This window comes from Drosophila bipectinata, chromosome 2L, assembly GCF_030179905.1.
Source record: "Drosophila bipectinata strain 14024-0381.07 chromosome 2L, DbipHiC1v2, whole genome shotgun sequence".
Classification (NCBI taxonomy): domain Eukaryota; kingdom Metazoa; phylum Arthropoda; class Insecta; order Diptera; family Drosophilidae; genus Drosophila; species Drosophila bipectinata.
In genome coordinates, this window is record NC_091736.1 from 1,430,822 (window position 1) to 1,448,892 (window position 18,071).

The following is an 18,071-nucleotide window of genomic DNA, read 5'->3' on the forward strand; positions in this document are numbered from 1 at the left end:
TTTAACAGAAGCCTAGCAAAAGCTAAACTATTATATTACCAAAAACCAGAAATCGAAGAATATAATAAATACAAATTTATTAGCTTACGTGCGAATGCATGTTTGTACATGTGCGTGCATGCATAATATAATATATAATATTATTAACAAATTATTATGTATTTCAAGCAAAGAATTGTGAATTAGTAATAAACCAAAGTAAAATGTCAAGCAAAATGGTAAATAAAAACGTACAATAAAACAAATCTGACTATTCATTGCAGGTAATTAAAGGTAAAAGATAATTAAAAGACTTTTTATTTAATTAGTTTCTGTAGATATATATATATTCATTTATTTGTAAGTCATTATTTCACAATCCAATTCTAAACCTTAATAAAAAATCTATTTGTCGTTTTACAATTCTCTTCATACCATCGTAATTGATTTCAGTTTTAGTCATAGTTACAAATATTATTAATTTATTTTAACATTAAATAATTAGTAACATAATTTGGTTTTCGGTTGGACTTAATTATTAATCAAATACACTCAGGTATACAAAATTGAAATACAATAAACATTTATTTACGCCTCACGTTTACAACTTAGAATCGGTTCTGTGTGTGGTTTTCTATATATTACGATAATCGAATCACTTTGTCTCTTGCACAGTGTATTGTGTAACTTTACAAATTAAACAAAAAGCATCATCAAGCGACAGTGGTGTGTCCGGGGGTAGGGGGAGTAGTTTAACCTGATATCACGAATATTTTGGGTTGGTGCGGTTGTTGGCAAAACGAGACGACAGACGATGAGAAAAAACAACGTAGCACATAATAAATAATAATAGTGGGTTTAAATTGTGAACGAAACGCACAAACGAAAATCGTAGAAGGAATCCATTGGAAAATATTCAACGCCAGGCCATCAACGGATCTATGAGAGCTTCAAGTAGGATGGCGGCGAACATTTCTTGCGCAAGAACTTGATTATGTACAAGGGTAGACAGGAGACCAGCGTGATGAGGGAGACCTTCCATAGAAAGTCGTAAGACCAGATAAACTCCCAGTCTATAAAATAGGTTAAATATATTAAATCAGTCAGAAGGAAGGAAGTAGTAGGAAGTACCCACCGAAATACTCGTGTAGCACGGCCAGTGATATTAGATAGAGGGCCAAACTGAAGAGCTCGGCCAGCACCATTAACCTGAAAGGGATATTATTCATAAAATACTCTCTTAAAAAGTTAGTGCCATATTGTTACCTATGCCAAGTCCTCACTGTGAGGGCCACCATGATCAGTTCCGTCATGATCAGAGCCGAGAAGCTGATGGCCACAATGTGGATGAACTCGTCGACAAAGAGTATCAGCGCTCCATACATGATGACCCCGCCCTGGTATATGCTGATCAGCACCCATATAAAGAAGGTCTTGTAGCTTAAGCTTCGGCCCTTGGACAGATCCTTGTAGAGCTCTGGATACGTGACCGCTGTTTCGGAGGTGATGTCCTGGTCGAGTACCAACGAGAAGACGGGGAACATGGTGTACAGCGTCGAGTAGCCGACCATGAGGAAACCCTGGTAGAGAGCCACCGAGCTGAGGTAGAAAACCGCTGAGAACACCGCCTGCAGGGTGGTGATTATCAGTCCTCGGTGGATGACGAACTGCGAGAGGGCCGCCGATCGCTTGTAGCTTCGCCGGCCGTGGATAAGCAGCAGCTTAGCGATGTGCGAGAACTGTGGAATGCTAAAGTCGCCGGCCAGAGATGCCTGTCGGCCTTCGCGGCCCTCGATTCCCACGCCGGCATCTGCTTGCTGGATCATGCTGACGTCGTTGCCGCCGTCGCCCACGGCGCATGTTCGCTTGCCGGTATGCTTCTGGATGAGGGCCACCACCTGGGCCTTTTGGGTGGGCGAGCAGCGGCAGCACACCACGGCCGGTGAGGCTGTAGCCAGCTCCAGGAACTCCGGTCTGTAGAACTGAAGACACACCTCCAGGGACTCTCCCGAGATGACCAGGGCATGACCCTGTTTGCGCCGGAAGTTATTCAGCTCCTGGTGGGCATCCGTACGCGTCTTGACAGACCGAAGCACGTGTAGACCCTGATTCCGTCCAATCAGCTGCGAGGACTTGGCAATGCAGCAAGCCGTCTCCAGCTTGTCGCCCGTCAGCATCCAGACACGAACGCCGGCATTCCGTAGAAGCTCCAGGGTTGGTCGCACGTTCTCCTGCAAACGATCCTCCACGCCCGTGAGGCACAGCAGTTCCATCTCCCGCTCTAGGGATTCGGTGACGGCAGCCACCTTGGCCACTCGGTCGGTTATGCTGAGGCGGGCGGCATTGTAGCGCATCTCGAAGTCCGAATACTGTTCCTCGGTAAGGACCTTCTTGGCCACGACGAGTGTGCGCAGACCCTCGCGTGCCATGTTGCCCGATTCCTCGCTGAGCCAATCGTTGTACTGCACAATGGTGGACATGACCACGTCGGCTCCCTTCAAGTAGAACGTTATCTGGCCCGACTTGCTCTCGCGCACGATGATGCCCATGCGCTTGCTCTCGCTGGTGAAGGGGAACAGCTGCAGGATCTGGTAATGCAGGAGGATGTCATCTGAAACAGAACCAAGGAGTTAGGATATCAACCAAGTTACCCATTTAAATCACTTACTGTCTTCGCTGGGGGTCTTCACCTGAAGCGTCATGGAGTTGAGATCTCTGGCGATCAGGGTCAGGCCCACCTGCTCCGTCCACTTGACCAGTGCAATCTCATCTGGCGAGGCGGCCTGGTACTGGTGCTCCGTGTCCGTGCTGCCGGGGGCCTCGATGTTTATCACAGATTTGGTGGGAGAGTTGTTTCCGCCCGTGACCGTCGAGGCCGTGGACACCGACCGGTTGTCCTCGTCGTCGCTAACTGGTGTGACATTGTGGCACAAGGCCAAAGCTCGCACTGCCTCCCATTCCCTCCAGCCCTCCGGGCGACGCATCCTGTTGCCGGCAAACATAATCGGTTTGTTGGACTCTCCGCCGCTGCTGGAGCTGGACACGTTGCCCTGCTGCTGCTGCTGTTGCAGAATATTTCCCGAGAGCTTTTGTATCATCTGCCCTATGTGGTGGAAGGTGTCCGCGTCGTGGGACACTATGCCCAGGTGAATCTTTTTGAAGACCATCTCATTCTGGGTCAGAGTGCCCGTCTTGTCCGTCAACACGTACGATATCCTGCCGAGCTCCTCTGGTATGGTCGTCGATCGCACCACGGTGCCCTGGATGTTGGAATCGTTCTGCATTTGCCAGGAGTAGAAGGCCTTGCCCATGTCCAGGTTCACGCGGAGACTGATCGGAATGATGTAGGAGAAGAGCAGCACGAAGCGGAACATGTAGCGGTACCAGGGACCACTGAAGCCCTTCAGCATCATCATGACTAGCGAGAGGCCCAGTACGGCGCAGAAGAGTACCTGAAAGGAGCACAAGGTTAGCGTGGGTCTCGAGGATAGTCCTTTGGGTAGTCACCTTAGTCAATCCGTTGATTTCCATGTCCAGCAGACCCACCTTGGACCTGGGCTGCGAGTTATTCATCACGCTGCGCGTCTCGCAGCCCGTGTAGATGACAATGCCAGTGGCTGTGCCCGCGGCCACCACTGTGTTGGCCCACAGGGTGTTCTCCACGCTGAGCCCGGTGTCCTCGCTGCCGTCCGTCATACAGAAGGTGGCAATGAAGCTGTGTATGTCGTTCTGCGGCTTCTCCACATAAAAGCTGGCGTCGATGCTGTGCAGCTCCGAGTCGCGACTTAGCTTCTGGGTGTAGGGGACAGCCAGGCGGGGTTTCCAGTCCGTTTCTCCGTCCAGCTGGTCGGTTCTCACGAAGACGGAGCCGCTGCGGTCGCTGGTGCGCAGGAGGATCAAGTCCGCCGGCACCCGCTCGTTCTTCTCGACGATGATGACGTCGCCGACCTTCAGCTTGGAGCTGGGCACCATCTCGTAGCCACTTCCGTTGGTGGCCGACAGCCGCTTGTACTTCTGCGAGTTGACCTCGTGATCCCGCTGGTGGCGACGCAGGTCGTCCACTGCCTCACGACAAATGGTGACCATGAGGACGAAGCCGAGGGGACCCCAGTACGTGTAGGGGTATCCGATGCGGATGTCCGGAATGAATTGCGACAGCGCCATCAGCAGGAAGTAGAGGTTGAGGAAGAAGCGGAACTGCTCGAACAACACCAGCGGCAGGAAGGTGAGGAAGTTGTACTTCTGGTTGCGGATCTCGTTCGGCGGGAACTTCTCCGTATTGACCCGTCCCAGGTTCACCGTCCGGGCCCGCAGTTCTCGCGGTCGGAACCATTTCCGCCAGCAGCTGTAAAGACAGACAAGGATTAGTACCAGGCAGCTCTCGGCTAGATTGTGGATCGGGAGCATCTCTGCTGCTGTTCTGCTGGTCTCTTTCCCGGGTGGACCACAAAACCCCCTTCTGGCTCCAATGGATATTCATGGAACGGTTCATCAATAGAACTGGATTATTTTGAAAAATTTCACAACGAATTTTGTCAAAAAATCGAAACTTATTCAAAAGATATGGGTTTTATGTGGGAACTGGCATGTTAACGCCAATCCTTAAAGGTAGAATCGATATGGAGACCCCCTATTTGGCCACCCATTACCCCTCTTGAATAATTCTCGCCAATTATAATTTCAAAACACAACGACAGGTCCATAAAAATATGCAAAGGAGCGACCTTGGTGGGAAAATCGATAATAACTCGAAAGATAAACAAAAGTGAAACCCCCCCTAAGGAGGAGAATAACGGAATGTGTTTGTATGTGTGGGTGAGGGACTCAAGCTGGACTCAAGACCCCTTATCTATAGGGCTGGCATGGTACATATTTATGAATAAATATTTGTAAATCACTGCAGAGCGACGATAAGACCTCGGGAGAAAATCCACCGTAACTGGAACAGGCAAGTGGGGGAGTCATGGGGGGGCTTCCAGAGATGGATGATTCACCTGAAAAGATACCAGCGACTGCGCTGGCGATTCAACAGAGGTATATTCTCTCGCGTCATTGGTGTGGCAGCCGAGTTCTGGGATGTAGCATCCTCCATGGCTGGTTATTCGAACTTCAATATATACTTTCGATCCGATAATACAAGTCAAGTGCCTTTGTTCTTGGCAGCAGTCCTGCGATTGTCTCGATTAGATGCTTTCTGGCTTCCGTTTCACATAATCACAGGCGCGGCTCATGGCACACGCAATGCAGAGACACACACATACACTCCCCGCGCTCCAAAAGATGTCTAATTTCTTTCAAATTCTTTTGCACAAAACAAAATCCGTGTGAAAAATTGCGTCGTCTGCGGAATAACAACCCTGACGTTTGGATGAAAAGGCCAGCGTTGCCAGATGGTCATTTTGATTTTCCCCCAAACTTTAAAGGGCTATTGTTGAGGTTAAAAGAGACCAAGTGGAAAAATATTCTTATCAGTAGTATCTAAAAAGCTCCTCCTAAAAGCTAAGATCCTTAAAAACCCCCTAAAACCTATAACCAATTAACACAAAAAGAGAAATCAATAAGGTAGTGCAACCCTGGTAACCGAGCCGCCATATCTGGTTTAACATTCATGTGGCAACGCCTTCATGCGCGGTTTATTCAAATCTCACAGAGGGCCTATGGAAATTTATGACCCGCCGTAACTGCTGAGCGAGCTGCTTGTCGACGCTTTCGTTAGCACTCAGACGTTAATTAAATAAGCTCTTGACGGGCGTCTACGCTTCAGCTGCTTAGATCAGCAAAATGTGCGCGGCCACCTCATCTCTGTTGCGCTGCTCCTCTTATTATTTGTTTAGCTCCAAGCCCCTGCTCTCCGGAACTCTTCCATGTCTACGAAAGAAACTCGTTTTTGTTCTTCTCCTGGCCTTTTATTATGGCCATTCTATTTGGCCGCTTGCCGCCGTGTCCGGGCGTGTGCGATTACGGCTCGCCCCAAAGTTTTGTCAATATAACGCACACATTCGCCCGACGATTTCGTGTCATGATCTCATAGGAAAAAGTTGCCAAAAGTGCCCCAGCGAAAGTTCAACGACATGTCCAAAGAATTCAGACAAAAATGCCGAAAATTGGCTCAATTTTAAAAGCGTTTTCTCTTCAAAGCCGCCGATACCTGCCTGCAATGTCTACTCCTAGGGACTTCCCCTTAATCCACAAGTGTGTCATGCTATTTCCATAAAAATGCACCATTTTCGTAACTTTATGTATTTTTTCCTTCCTGAATCGTTTCTCCAATATGGATGGAATTCTAGGGAAATTGAAATGCACTCGGTGACAGTGGCAGGGAGTATAAAATATAATTGCCGCAATTCGTCTTGCCCTGAGTAATTAACTGGAAATTTCTAAGTGATTCGTACACCTCAGCAGTTTTGATGGCCCAGACCCCACCCCACCGAAGCAACTATTGTTTTTTCGTATTTCAGAGTAAAAATTCTAGCAAAACAGCTGTCACTTGTAGACGATTTTCTGAACAATTTCGAAAGGTCTTTAGAACTTGTTCTAGCTTTTGTTTTATTGATACTTCAATGGGTATTAAAGTCTGAGATGATATTCTGATAGTCTGTGAGTAGGAATTAAATCCTATCAGTAGGCAGTTCGGCCCTTGAACTTCAATTTACTATATCCGACTATATCTTATAGCTGGCATATAACTGATAGATCGGAAAAGCCATAACTTCGGAATTTGTATAGATTCTACTTTTGGCAAAATAATACAATAATACATACCAACATTCATGAGAATCGGATGGGAATCGAGGAAGACTAACTGTGGAGTAGGTAGGGGAATATATCCTATAGCTGCCAAATCGGAACCTGAACTATCGGCAATTACCCTACTTTCGTGTTTTATAAGAAGTTACCTTATGAAGAAGTTAGCTTTCCCTTCTTGTTATGTCAAATGGAACTCATGGCTAACTTTGAAAAGAAAACCTTTGAGTTTCCTTTAAAAAAAAGGATAATCTCTCAACAAACTCCAGGGGACTTGCAGCAAACAATTATCTTTAATTAAAAAAGAGATTTATTTCCAGTGTTGACGTAAATGAAACCAAAGCCTTTAGGCTTAGCAAGGACTAGTCGAGTGCCGATGTAATTGATAAATAATCCATTAACCTTCCAGGAAACCAGAGATAGATTTCCAGTCAGTACACAAATAAAAATTTAAAACGAAAAAATCAAGAATATTTTTCATGATTTTGGTGTTCTTGTGTCTTGAAATTTTCAAGTATGATTTGGGATTAAATGGTCTGATTAATCACGTTTCGGTATAAAAGTCATAAAATAAGCCTAATTTCTACACAAATCTAAATAAAATCGTATTTGGGAGACACTTTTGAAGAATTTTAGGAACTAAACTAAGAAGTTTTGGGAACAACATTTTTAAGAATAATCGAAATTTAATAAAGAGGTTTTGGGATTAAAAAATTATCTAAGAATGGTCGGGATTCGGTCGAGAATTTAGGATTGAAAAGAATAAGTGGTTTGACACTTGAAGAAAATCCCCACTTAAGCACAAATCATTTCCATTTGGGATTAAATTCGGCAAAATATCCATGATTTTTCTATCTGTCTACAACCAGTAGAGAATTAGAAATACTCTTAACTCTTAACTAAGTTAAAGTTTAAGCTTCTAAAAACGATATTTTCCATCATCTAATCTTTGTCATACTGACTAGTCCCTATTTCCCCTATAAAGAGCTCAAAATATGGCCAAGAGAAACCCTTTCCCACCGAGAAAAGTTGGTCTGAATAAGAAATTGAACAACTGAGTGAATGATTTGTGTAATTTATGCACCACCTGGTGGCGGTGGCGGTGGCTCACCGCACTCCCATTTATGTAGAACCCCCTCCCACGTCTAACACACTTCTTCAGACTCTTCCGACAGTTCTGAGCCACTCACCAGAAGCTTACTAATGGAAAGTATGGGGTTTTTGAACCAAAACCGAGGTGTTTTACCAACCAAATGTTGGGATAGGCTTTAGATCTTTTTAAATATGTAGCTAGGAGGTTAATAGTTCCAAAAGCAAGTAGAAACTAATCAAAAATGGTTTCAATAATGGATGGTTATGTAAACCTGCTTACACGAGTCGGATATACCCTTTTCTGGGTAGCGACTTGAGGTGCCTTCTGGCTTTTGGTTATTAACCCACATGGCTGGTGGGTGGGTGGCTCTGGCCGAGAAACACAAAGCCAGGCCGAGTTGCGGGCGACAATCGTTGTCGCTTTTCAGCGCCAGTTTTCTTCCATTTTCCCAAACCATTTGCATTCGCTTACCAACCAGACAACCAGCTAACGGCGACTAGAAAATAATAACATTAGGCGTTGCCATTGACAGTTGCGGGGGGCAGGCCGGTGGGCAGGCCAGTGGTGGGCGTGGTGGTCTAATTTGCATGCGGTTGGGGTGAAAAAAAAAGCATGGGAAAGCATGGGTATTTAATGCAATTCCAATTAGCTTCTGAGTGATTTCCGTTCAGGGGGGGAGCAGATTTCCGAAGAAGAAATGTTGCGATATGTGGCCTCCATCCTTATCAGTGGCTTAAGTTCCCCCTAATGGGAGTTTTTTTTAATTTAATTTTTTTAATCTTAAAATAGCAAACAATAAAGCCACACTTGGATCGATTAGTGCGAGGGAGGGGGCGGGGTAACAGGGAAATATAAACGCTCTGATGGTTCCACGCCACTGGCCACTGTGGCAACACATTTGCGGAGCGTACCTCCTCACTTTGCAATTCTAATCGGGCTGTCGAAATCTTTGAGGTTCACATAACCAGCGGAACGGCAATTGGAGTTGAGAGCCGAAAACGAAACAAAACCCCCAAACAAAGTTAACCCAAGCTGGATAACAGAAACCTTCAAGAGCCGAGGCATCATCAGGCCTCGCTTGTGGCCAGTGGGCGATAAGAGTGGGCCTCTAAAGTGTCAAGGGGCACTTGTAAGCCAAGAGATGGCATTGGTTTAATGGCATTGGCTTTAAAACCTAATTTAGTAATTGAAATGAGAGAGCATCAGTATAATAATCATAAGTTACCACTCCTATCTATACTATGGTACCATCTTCTATCTATACTTCTGTATTATCATATAAAACCGTACAATATAGTATCTCTTGATGATATCACTTAAGATATATTTTCCTCAAAAGGGCTTTACTATTTGTGGATACTATACTAGTATCCTGTAGTATCCATAAATAGTAAAGCCTGGTCCTATATACCATATAATACTATATAAAATCGTACAATATAGTATCTAAGATATTATATAGTAACTTTTTTAAAAGATCTTTACTATTTATAATTGTTATATGGTCCTACGTCCTATCTATACTTCTATATCATCATATATCACATATAGAATACTATGTGGTCCTATCTCCTATCTTTACTTCTATATAGATAGGATAATATAATTTAATTCATTAGTTTAGAACCTTAAAAGGGCTTTATGATTTCTGGATACTATGTGGTCCTATCTCCTATCTATACTTCTATATCTGTAGATAATATCATTTAATTCATTAGTTTTCCTTATAAGGGCTTTATGATTTCTTGTTTCTGGTTACTGCATGACCCATATAGAGCTGCTATCTATAATTCTGTTAACCAGCGACCCTAATTGAAACCGTTCTCCCGTATATACCCGTTCTACTTAGATAAGAGGTTCCTCGGAAACTGATTTTGCACTAAAAGTAAAGGTACTCTTCCGGTTATTGGATGAAATCGACCCGATTCTGATAAGCCACCACCAGGTAGGTAGCCGGGCAGAAGCGAAACTTTCAATTTTCAACCCAAAACCCTAAACTCGTTTGTGTGTTTTTTTAGAAACCTTACCTTGAAAACAACAATGAATTCGTTTATCTAAGCCGCGAGTCTGGAACTGGTTTTTTGGTGACTTCTTGAGCTTTTTTCGCTTCGCCCACGAGTCGGGTTTCAAGTCGCACGGCGTACATCGATTCCAAACACCGAGGATGTGGCAGGGGTATGTAAGTTTGCAACAATTACTGGGTGTGAGTGGCACATTCTCCTGTTTACTTTGTCACCCGACTTGGGCCACTATTTATAGCCTTGTTTTGGTTTATATTTCTGGAGCAAGTCTGCGGGACCCGTCACGTTTATCGATTTGCAGTTCTCCTCAGAACCAGAAACAGAAACAGAAATTGTTTTTGTTTTCTATTTTATTTCCTCCAGACATGCCGGCCTTTCTCTCAAAAGTTCTCTTTCTGTTTCCCTCTCTAATTAGCGAAATTAAAAATATATCTCGGAATCGCTTCGTATATGTACTACACACAGCTGCATCCATTGTATAGCCAAGTATATATGTACCCATATGTCATGACCAGATCTCCACGCGGCCTTTTCAAAACACAGAACCATTTCCTTGGAAATAAATGTGTTTTGTAAGAGCTCAGTATGGAACAGTATTCTCCATTAAAAATATATACGATATATGTGTGTTCGATATAAAATAAATAATAAACAATGGCATGTGGCATCAACAACTTGTTGTTGATGAATCCGTGCAGTTGCGAAAGTTATAAAATTTTGGCTAAACGATCAGCATTCTTGCGAGATTTCTGTGGCAAATACATATTTTATATTCAAAAGCGAAACACTATTTTTAGAAGACTCAAAATACACAGATTTTTTGGTTAAATTACAAAATAAAAAATAATCAAAAATTGGCAAGGAATTGTTGTTGATTTATGCATTTAACAATTAAATATTTAAAACAACACTCCCTATTTACTGAGCAGCTGCTGCAATCGAGCTATGAAAATATTGCGCATACGCAACGTTGACCCGAAAAGAAAAACTCACCTGCAGAGACAGAGTTTGCAAACGTTGCCGAGGCTGCGACTCTTGCTCTTCCGGCGATTGTGCTGGTAGAAGACCGTGGAGGAGCCATTCTCCGGATCCACGACGGTGCTGTGGGTGCCGCCATTGCCCAGATCACCGGCACCCGATGACGATGTTGCTGCACCAGTGCCATCATTGGCGCTGCCTCCGCTGCCACTCCCCCCACCGCCACCACCATCACTCGCTCCCGTTGTCGTCCCCACCCCCGCGACGCCCGCTGACGTGTGCGTTAATTGCGCCAGTTTCGAAACGCTGTTGTAGCTGTTGCTGTGCTTGGCGCGCTCGCGACTTCGTTCATTTCTATAACGTATCTGGCCGGCGGCAGACCCGACACTGTTCGAGCCAAAGAGATTGCCCAGAAAGTCGGCCCCGCTGTAGCCCGTCGAGTTTTTGCGTCTCCCGTTTCTGTCAGTGTTGTTGTTGTTGCCGCTGCCGGTGGGGACCTCTCTGCGTATGAGTAATTCCGTTTCAGAGTCGGTATCGCTCTCTTCGTCGAAATCTCGTAGCGGTACATTGTCGGCCATTTTAAGAGCGAAAGAGAGAGAGAGAGCGGCGTGAGCAGCTTAATCCTGAAGAGAGTAAGAGAGTTTGCACAGGTGTTTGGTTCTGGAGCTTGGCGCGACTGCCTCAATTTGTTAGGCTTTTCGGAACGTGAACTTGATAAACTAAGCACTCGATTATAAATGCAATAAACTATTTATATTTTAGTTGCACCACCTTAAACGCTGATTGTCTCGCAGTCTATAAATAAATGATTACGTTTTTCTTACAAAATACACACGTATTTACATAAATGCTGGTCTGTTTCAGCCTTTAGACGCCTTGCCACGCGGCGGAATCACAAAAAATGCACAAGTGTGGAAAGTTGGGGGAAGTCGGCAGCACCTTATCACACCTGCGCCTTTTGTTTGGGAGGTAAACATGTATAACCGTAAATCAGTTCGCCTGGGGCGCTCCCCGGAGCGGAATTCCAATTATGAGCACTGTTATCAGCGGGAACGGTTGCCGACCACTTCTATTCGTCACCATAAATTCAAACTACCCGAATGACTATTGCTCGGCGTTAAATTGACTCAAATAAAAATATAAATAAAAGGCCAAGGCCCGGGCCGCTGGCACACACACTCGTGCATTTGGAGGCACACGCATATAGACGGGAAATTTCTCTTCCGCTATTGGCTAGACATCCGCTTTTCTTTATTTTCCAGCAGATTGAGTTTTATTTTTCACATTTCCAACTTTATTTCAAGTCCATTGGCTTGTTTTTATTTAAACTGCACTCGGTTTTGTGTTAAAACGTCCAAGTTGGCAGCGGATGATTTTGGCCAAACATTAAACCAGCTGTTTTTGCATTGGCGCCTTCAACACTAAAATAAACACGTTACTCAACCCTGAAGCGGGCTCTCTTTACACTGCAAGAAATTAATTAAAATTAATAAATGATTTGAAAGGAAAAGAATATTTTTTTATTTGAATTACTTCAAGTGTTAGGTTACCTTTTATTACATTCGTAGAACCAACAAACTATTAGCTGTTAATGACTGAATTACTTTAAGCAGCTGGTGTGTATAAAATATTAAATGTTTATTCGTAGCTTACATTAGCAAACAAACAATAAACGGGAATTTACACAGAGATCTTAAACAACTAAATATAACATGCAGGCTGTGGCCCGCGATCTGCTTCGCAAAGCAGTTGCACGGACACCTGCACTGCTGTTGACTTTGATAATTTAAATTTAAAAAATAAACAAACGGATTTCCACTAATACGTGCCCTAGGATTGGACTGCCAGACCAAAATCAATCAATGCCCAACAGGCATTTATCAACAACTATATGTGGCTGTTTCTGGAGTGATTCAGATGCTCAGCTGCGTTCCGTTTGCAGAGTTATGTTGGAGTCCGAGTTGGAGAAGCTGTGCTCCATCCGTTGCCGAAAGTCATCCTCGCCATCCGAGTAAGAGCCCACCGAACGGCAAATGCTGCAATTAATGGGAAATCAATAAATGATTTTTCCTCTAGAAATGAACTAGAAGTATCTAGAAGATTGCTCACCGCTGTGTTGACGCATAACCTTCGATGGCCAGAGCCTGACTCACACCCGGGGGCAGTAACTGCTGGAGTAGAGCATCCTTGGCCGCATTGGCGCTGGTCGGAAGTGGCACGTGGTTCATATCGACCGAGGAATGCGACTGGGATAGATGCGGCGCCGTCAGGCCGTTCGCCAGGCGAGCTGCATTTCCGGATCGCCTTCCATCCATCTCATCGTTTTCGTCTCGCTGCGTGCGTTCGATGTACCGAAGGGTGTTGAAGAGCTCTAGTAGATTCCCAAAGGTGTTGCGCAGGTCGCACTGGCCAGTAATATCGAAACACAACTGGCAAACGTTCTGCCGGAGAAGGTAGATGGCATACTTTGTCTGCTGAGACGGCAGAATGGAACGCGTATACAGGGGAAATCTAAAAATATACAAAAATACTATATGCTGCAGACTCATTTCTGTGTCACTTACTCCCTTGTGGTGTAGGTTAAATCCTTGATGTCGTCAACAATGCGAGCTCGGGAAGGTTCGTACAAGATCCGATTTCTCAGAGGCCGATCCATTATAATGGCCAGCATCTGGACCAGATGAGCCACGTAGCCCAAGGCCGCGCTCACCGCCAGCGGCGAAACGTTCTCCAGCAACTGGGCGTTGCTGGCCTGGCGGGACTCACTCGTGTACTGCTCCATGTGGGGGAAGGCGATCCCGCAGATACTAAAATGCTGTCCTCCCTCGCTTTGCACGTTGTAGATCTCCTGAAGCTCCAACACCAGTGTGGACATGCGCCTCTCCACCTGTAAAATGCGGTTTAGGATTATTAATTCTAAAATCCCTTCCGGGCGGTTTCTCACCTGTCTTATAATCTGACGTCGTAGATCGCGTTGCGCTATATGCTGGGGCGCTAGGGTGCGCAGTTCCAGCCGCTCTTGCTCCAGCCTATACCTCTGACTATGCAGTTGTTGCTGAACCGCCTCGCGCTGCTCACGGAGGTCTTCCAAACGTTGACGGGCTCGCTCGTTCCTTTGTCGAAAGGTCTCACGCTCTGCCTGGAGAAGTCGTTGCTGGCTCCGAAGAGTTTCAATTCTCCGGGTGAGGTGCTGGGCGTTGTAGAGAGTGAGGGGGGCAATCAGTTGCTGCTCGGCTAACAGCACACTCAGGGTGCGGCCCATGGAATGGTGGTTGGTGGCGTGGTCCCCAGACATAGATGTGGTGCGGGGCTTCAGCCGCAGCTCATTTTTAGTCACACACTGGACACTGAGACGGGCGATCTCCCTAGTTACTACGGCCATCTGCTTTTGTCTTTGCTGGTGCAACCTCTGAAGGTGTTGCAGTTGGAGCACCTTGTCTAAATTGTAGCTACGGCGGATCTCCTGATGGTGGCACTTCAGTTGGGCATACCGCATGGTGCTCATTCGAAGCACAGGACTGGAACTTCGGCTTACAGCAGGCGAATTGATGCCTACGTCCTTTGGCGCTTCCCGTTCCTCCTCCGCTGTATAGCTTTGGTAGTGCAAATGCAGCTGCGCCTGCAGTCCTTGTTCACTTATCTGCAACGGTGATGCAAACAGCTCGCCGTTTAGTTGAAAAACCAAGCAGTTTTCACCGCATTGGGCCAGGGTGATAGGTGCCAATGGTATGAGGCCGGAGAAATAGACGCCCCAGCTAAAGTGCAGTTCTGGGGGACGGGGCAGCTTGCTGGGCGTTAGCTGTGATTTTCTGAAAAGCGTACACAGATTAATTGGATGTTGAGAGACCTTTTGTTGCATTTACTTACCCGCACATATCATTACTCCTATCGTCAGTCTCACATGGTTGGCCCTCCCGCCTGGCAGCCGGAAAGTGTTTCCAAACTTTTACACAGACACACTGCGCATTGGACTTCCGCCAGGCGTCGTCATCCGTACAGATCTCCGCCCACTTTTGTTGCTGGTGACGCAGCGGAAGCTTCTCGCTCGTGTAAAAAGGCTCACTGGTCTGATCCGAGTGCAGGGTGTAATAAAGCATCACATCTTCAGGCTCCAACTGCTCATCTTCCTGCTGCCGGGACACAATGTTAAATCCCTGAATTCGCGCCAGGTTTCGCAGGCGGAGCTGTTGGGTGGCCAGTGGCAGCCATTTTCGGCATCGCGGCCGCAGATTCATTGCGCGGCGTTGTTCCGTAGGCGTTTAGATTACGCGGTGCCCGAAGGCCTCAACATTTTACAATAAAATACGGTTTGTTGTAGTTTTTCCGCAATAGCTTTTTATCAAAAAAAAACTATAGGGCTAACAGCTGTTTCCAAATGAGGAAAGTGTGTTGGTAAACGTTTAAGGTTAGTTGAATAAAAATCATTTAAGCTAATAAATTATAATAGTAAAAATAATAAAAACAATAAAGTTCTAAAAAATAACAGGTTACTGAAAATCTTTAAATAATATGACATTAAATTAAATGAAGAAATTAAAATAAAGCTAACATGACAGCTCCATAGAGTCTTTCAGTTATCGATACATTTTATAGTGCTGTCTATCGTCCCAATCTCGTATGGATTTCGCCAACACTGGCCGCTCCATTTATTTTGCTTTTTCCTTCGGTCCGCGAAAAAGGAAACTTGCTCCAAGGTTTTTGTCTCCTAAAGTTTGCTGTCAGCCAGCACCATGCTGAACTACATTAGAGAGACGATCATGGCGCCAGCGACACGCAGCAGTAGTGCTAATCAAAATAACAATACCAAGTCACAGGAGGCCAATAAGAATGTTAAGGCATCCGGGTCCAAGGATTCTTCTCCAGCTCCAATGCGAGGCTATAAGGTTACTGATAATGAACGAACCAGAAAATACGGAATCGGTGCCAACTCCTTAGGAATGCTGATAGAAAAGGCTAACAACAAGTTCCCGGTAAGTGGGAAAAGTTTTCCAGGATGTGAGAAAATTCCTGAATGGGCACCCACCTACACAAGGGCAAAGTGCTCTTGGCCCTGGCAGTTTCAAGGCCACGTCCCTGGCAGTGGCTTCCGCATTTGCTTGGTTCTCTTTCAATGCCATTAACGGAGGTCAGTGCGCATGCCCATGAATCCTGGCAGGAAAAACTGACACCTGTTGCTGCCAGGTCCCTGTCTCCCTCCTAGAAAGCAAGTGCTGAAGGCCACTGAACCGTCCGTCACTCTGGCCTTGATACCTCTGACCATGTCAAGGACAATTTTATTGGTTTGTTGCCTTCCTTTAGCTGCCAGAACTGCACTTGTATCTGGCGTCCGATGGCTTCGAGGTGTCTGATGACGAGTACCTAGACAGCCTGCCCGCTCAGACGTTGTTTATTGTAGCTGGCCCGGATACTGTTATAACAACAGGTTAGCAAAAGAGTCTACTTTAAAACCATATTTAATTTAGTTGTTATTTAGATGCGGACTTTGAATTTGAGAAAATGCGTCAGCAGTCGCCGTTGCTGAAAGTGGCAGACATCTTCTATGACTTTATTGAGCAGCATCCGGATAAATTCCGGCGCATGATAACGGAGTATGAACTGCAGAAGCAACGACGCGTCCTCGACAACACCAAGGCGCATCTGAGTCTGAAGGCTGACCATGTGGAATGGTTCGAGGGGGGCGAGGAGCGATTCCATTCCAAGGAGGAGGCCATGGCCATGCGAGCCCAGACACGTGTGCGTGGTTATTACTACAAGGCTAAAGAGGAGCTGACCCGCAACCCGCTTTACCGACAAAATGCCAAGGCTCGGCAAGTGATTAACTCAGTGTTGGAACAGTTTCGCTATTTGCTGATTGGGTGCGACTACTTCTCGATGATGTTCAACAGAAAGTTCGAGCAGAAGCATGAGTTCCTCCAGCAGCATCAACAGGGGGAGGAAGAAACGGATGCTGTGAGTGTACCCAGCAAGCGACTAAGGCAGGTGATTAAGGAGTATACCAAGGAGAACTCTATCCTCGACGAGTGGTCGGTTTCACTGTGCACTGATCTAGGAGACTTTTACTGTCAAGGATCCTACTCTGAAAATGGAAACTGCTGCTCGCTGCAGCACAGCATCAACCCCTATGCGTCGCGGGAGAATCTGATTTTGTTCCAGGTCTGGAACCTGGACCACCAGATCGAATTATGCCGCACCATTCTGCCCGCTCTTGTGGCCAGCGTGGAGGAACTTATATCCCAACCGCATCGTAAATGCGCTGTGCACAACAAGCGCGTGGTGGACATATCCGTCCTGGAATACTTTCTTGAAATATTTTCTTTGAAAAACCTTAGATTAGTTCACATTGTCTGCCACGAAAAGACACCTCGAAAAAATAGATCCAACGGCCGTTTGCTGTGTCCGGAATGCCATGAATATCGTATTGTACAGGAACTTATGGATTTACAGGCCAGCGATTCGAAGTCCTAAATTTAAGGTTTACAAATCGTTTACAAAAAGCAATATTTTTATAATTAATTTTTCTTTTTTCTCAATTGAAAAAGATGATTTTTCTCTTAAAAAGATAAGTTGTACAAATCGAAAGTATCTCAAAGTTAACTATCAAAACGTACTGTTGAAAGTATTTATACATATATACATATTGTGTCTAAACATACTTGTATGCATTTAATGTTAAAAAGCTTAGAAAACTATTAGATTTATGTGGCTATGCAATATACTGATATAATCTAGCTTTAAATGTTCGTTGAGTGTAACGCTAGTAGTTGAGGTTCGAGTAAGTTTTGTTGGCGTTACATCGATCAGCATGTCCAAACTAAGATATACAAAGTTATATATAAATATCAATATATAAAGTGTTTGAAACAGATTATATACCAAATATATATACGTATTTCAAAAGTATAAATGAAAAACATACAGGCTACAAAGGTTTTGCTACTCTTGGCTTCTGAATACCACTAAGAATTTACTAAAAACCTGAAATGTTTCATTTTCCTCTCCTTGTCTTAAACTTAAGCTATTCCAAATCAAAAGACAAATTGTATTGACTTTATTTCTCTTTATTTACTAAAAATGTTTACTGCATACGAAATTATACAACACAAAATATATTTTATATAGATATAAAATAAAAATAGTCAAATCGATGTAAATTTAAAAGACGTTCGTATGCATACGAACATAATAATAATTATAAATGAATAAATAATGATGACACAATACAAAGTAAAATCGTCAATAGTGAAATTGTTTGAAAT

At 44.8% G+C, this 18,071-nt stretch overlaps 3 protein-coding genes across 4 annotated transcripts; 1 reads left to right on the top strand and 2 right to left on the bottom strand.

Annotated features, from left to right (window-relative positions):
* Nucleotides 1–293: 293 nt before the first annotated feature.
* LOC108131238 (probable phospholipid-transporting ATPase IIB) lies at nt 294–12,171 on the bottom strand. Of its 2 annotated transcripts, none has more exons than XM_017250023.3 (6): nt 10,831–12,171; nt 3,487–4,324; nt 2,648–3,431; nt 1,246–2,590; nt 1,115–1,188; nt 294–1,052 (listed from the first exon to the last, which is right to left on the bottom strand). In XM_017250023.3, the coding sequence occupies exons 1-6, from the start codon at nt 11,391–11,393 to the stop codon at nt 919–921; spliced, it is 3,738 nt and encodes a 1,245-aa protein (XP_017105512.1). In that variant the 5' UTR covers nt 11,394–12,171; the 3' UTR covers nt 294–918. The 2 variants fall into 2 exon arrangements, with proteins under 2 accessions (XP_017105512.1, XP_017105513.1); XM_017250024.3 differs by lacking the exon at nt 10,831–12,171 and adding an exon at nt 4,974–5,352.
* A 258-nt stretch (nt 12,172–12,429) lies between these two features.
* Uvrag (UV-resistance associated gene) lies at nt 12,430–15,301 on the bottom strand. The gene is made up of 5 exons (XM_017250270.3): nt 14,683–15,301; nt 13,760–14,624; nt 13,380–13,702; nt 12,925–13,326; nt 12,430–12,851 (listed from the first exon to the last, which is right to left on the bottom strand). The coding sequence occupies exons 1-5, from the start codon at nt 15,048–15,050 to the stop codon at nt 12,737–12,739; spliced, it is 2,073 nt and encodes a 690-aa protein (XP_017105759.2). The 5' UTR covers nt 15,051–15,301; the 3' UTR covers nt 12,430–12,736.
* Nucleotides 15,302–15,388: 87 nt separating this feature from the next.
* Drep4 (DNA fragmentation factor-related protein 4) lies at nt 15,389–18,060 on the top strand. Its single transcript, XM_017250082.3, has 3 exons — nt 15,389–15,785; nt 16,114–16,237; nt 16,289–18,060. The coding sequence occupies exons 1-3, from the start codon at nt 15,546–15,548 to the stop codon at nt 17,278–17,280; spliced, it is 1,356 nt and encodes a 451-aa protein (XP_017105571.3). The 5' UTR covers nt 15,389–15,545; the 3' UTR covers nt 17,281–18,060.
* The last annotated feature ends 11 nt before the right edge of the window (nt 18,061–18,071 follow it).

Excerpts from the sequence above, each read along its gene's own strand:
- LOC108131238 (XM_017250023.3), bottom strand. The coding sequence starts at position 11,393 with ATGGCCGACAATGTACCGCTACGAGATTTCGACGAAGAGAGCGATACC. Across the intron at positions 2,591-2,647 it reads GAAGACCCCCAGCGAAGACA|ATGACATCCTCCTGCATTAC; the intron begins GTAAGTGATTTA and ends GTTCTGTTTCAG. Across the intron at positions 1,053-1,114 it reads CGTGCTACACGAGTATTTCG|ACTGGGAGTTTATCTGGTCT; the intron begins GTGGGTACTTCC and ends CCTATTTTATAG.
- Uvrag (XM_017250270.3), bottom strand. The coding sequence starts at position 15,050 with ATGAATCTGCGGCCGCGATGCCGAAAATGGCTGCCACTGGCCACCCAA. Across the intron at positions 14,625-14,682 it reads AGGAGTAATGATATGTGCGG|AAAATCACAGCTAACGCCCA; the intron begins GTAAGTAAATGC and ends TACGCTTTTCAG. Across the intron at positions 13,703-13,759 it reads GACGTCAGATTATAAGACAG|GTGGAGAGGCGCATGTCCAC; the intron begins GTGAGAAACCGC and ends CGCATTTTACAG.
- Drep4 (XM_017250082.3), top strand. The coding sequence starts at position 15,546 with ATGCTGAACTACATTAGAGAGACGATCATGGCGCCAGCGACACGCAGC. Across the intron at positions 15,786-16,113 it reads AGGCTAACAACAAGTTCCCG|CTGCCAGAACTGCACTTGTA; the intron begins GTAAGTGGGAAA and ends GCCTTCCTTTAG. Across the intron at positions 16,238-16,288 it reads GGATACTGTTATAACAACAG|ATGCGGACTTTGAATTTGAG; the intron begins GTTAGCAAAAGA and ends GTTGTTATTTAG.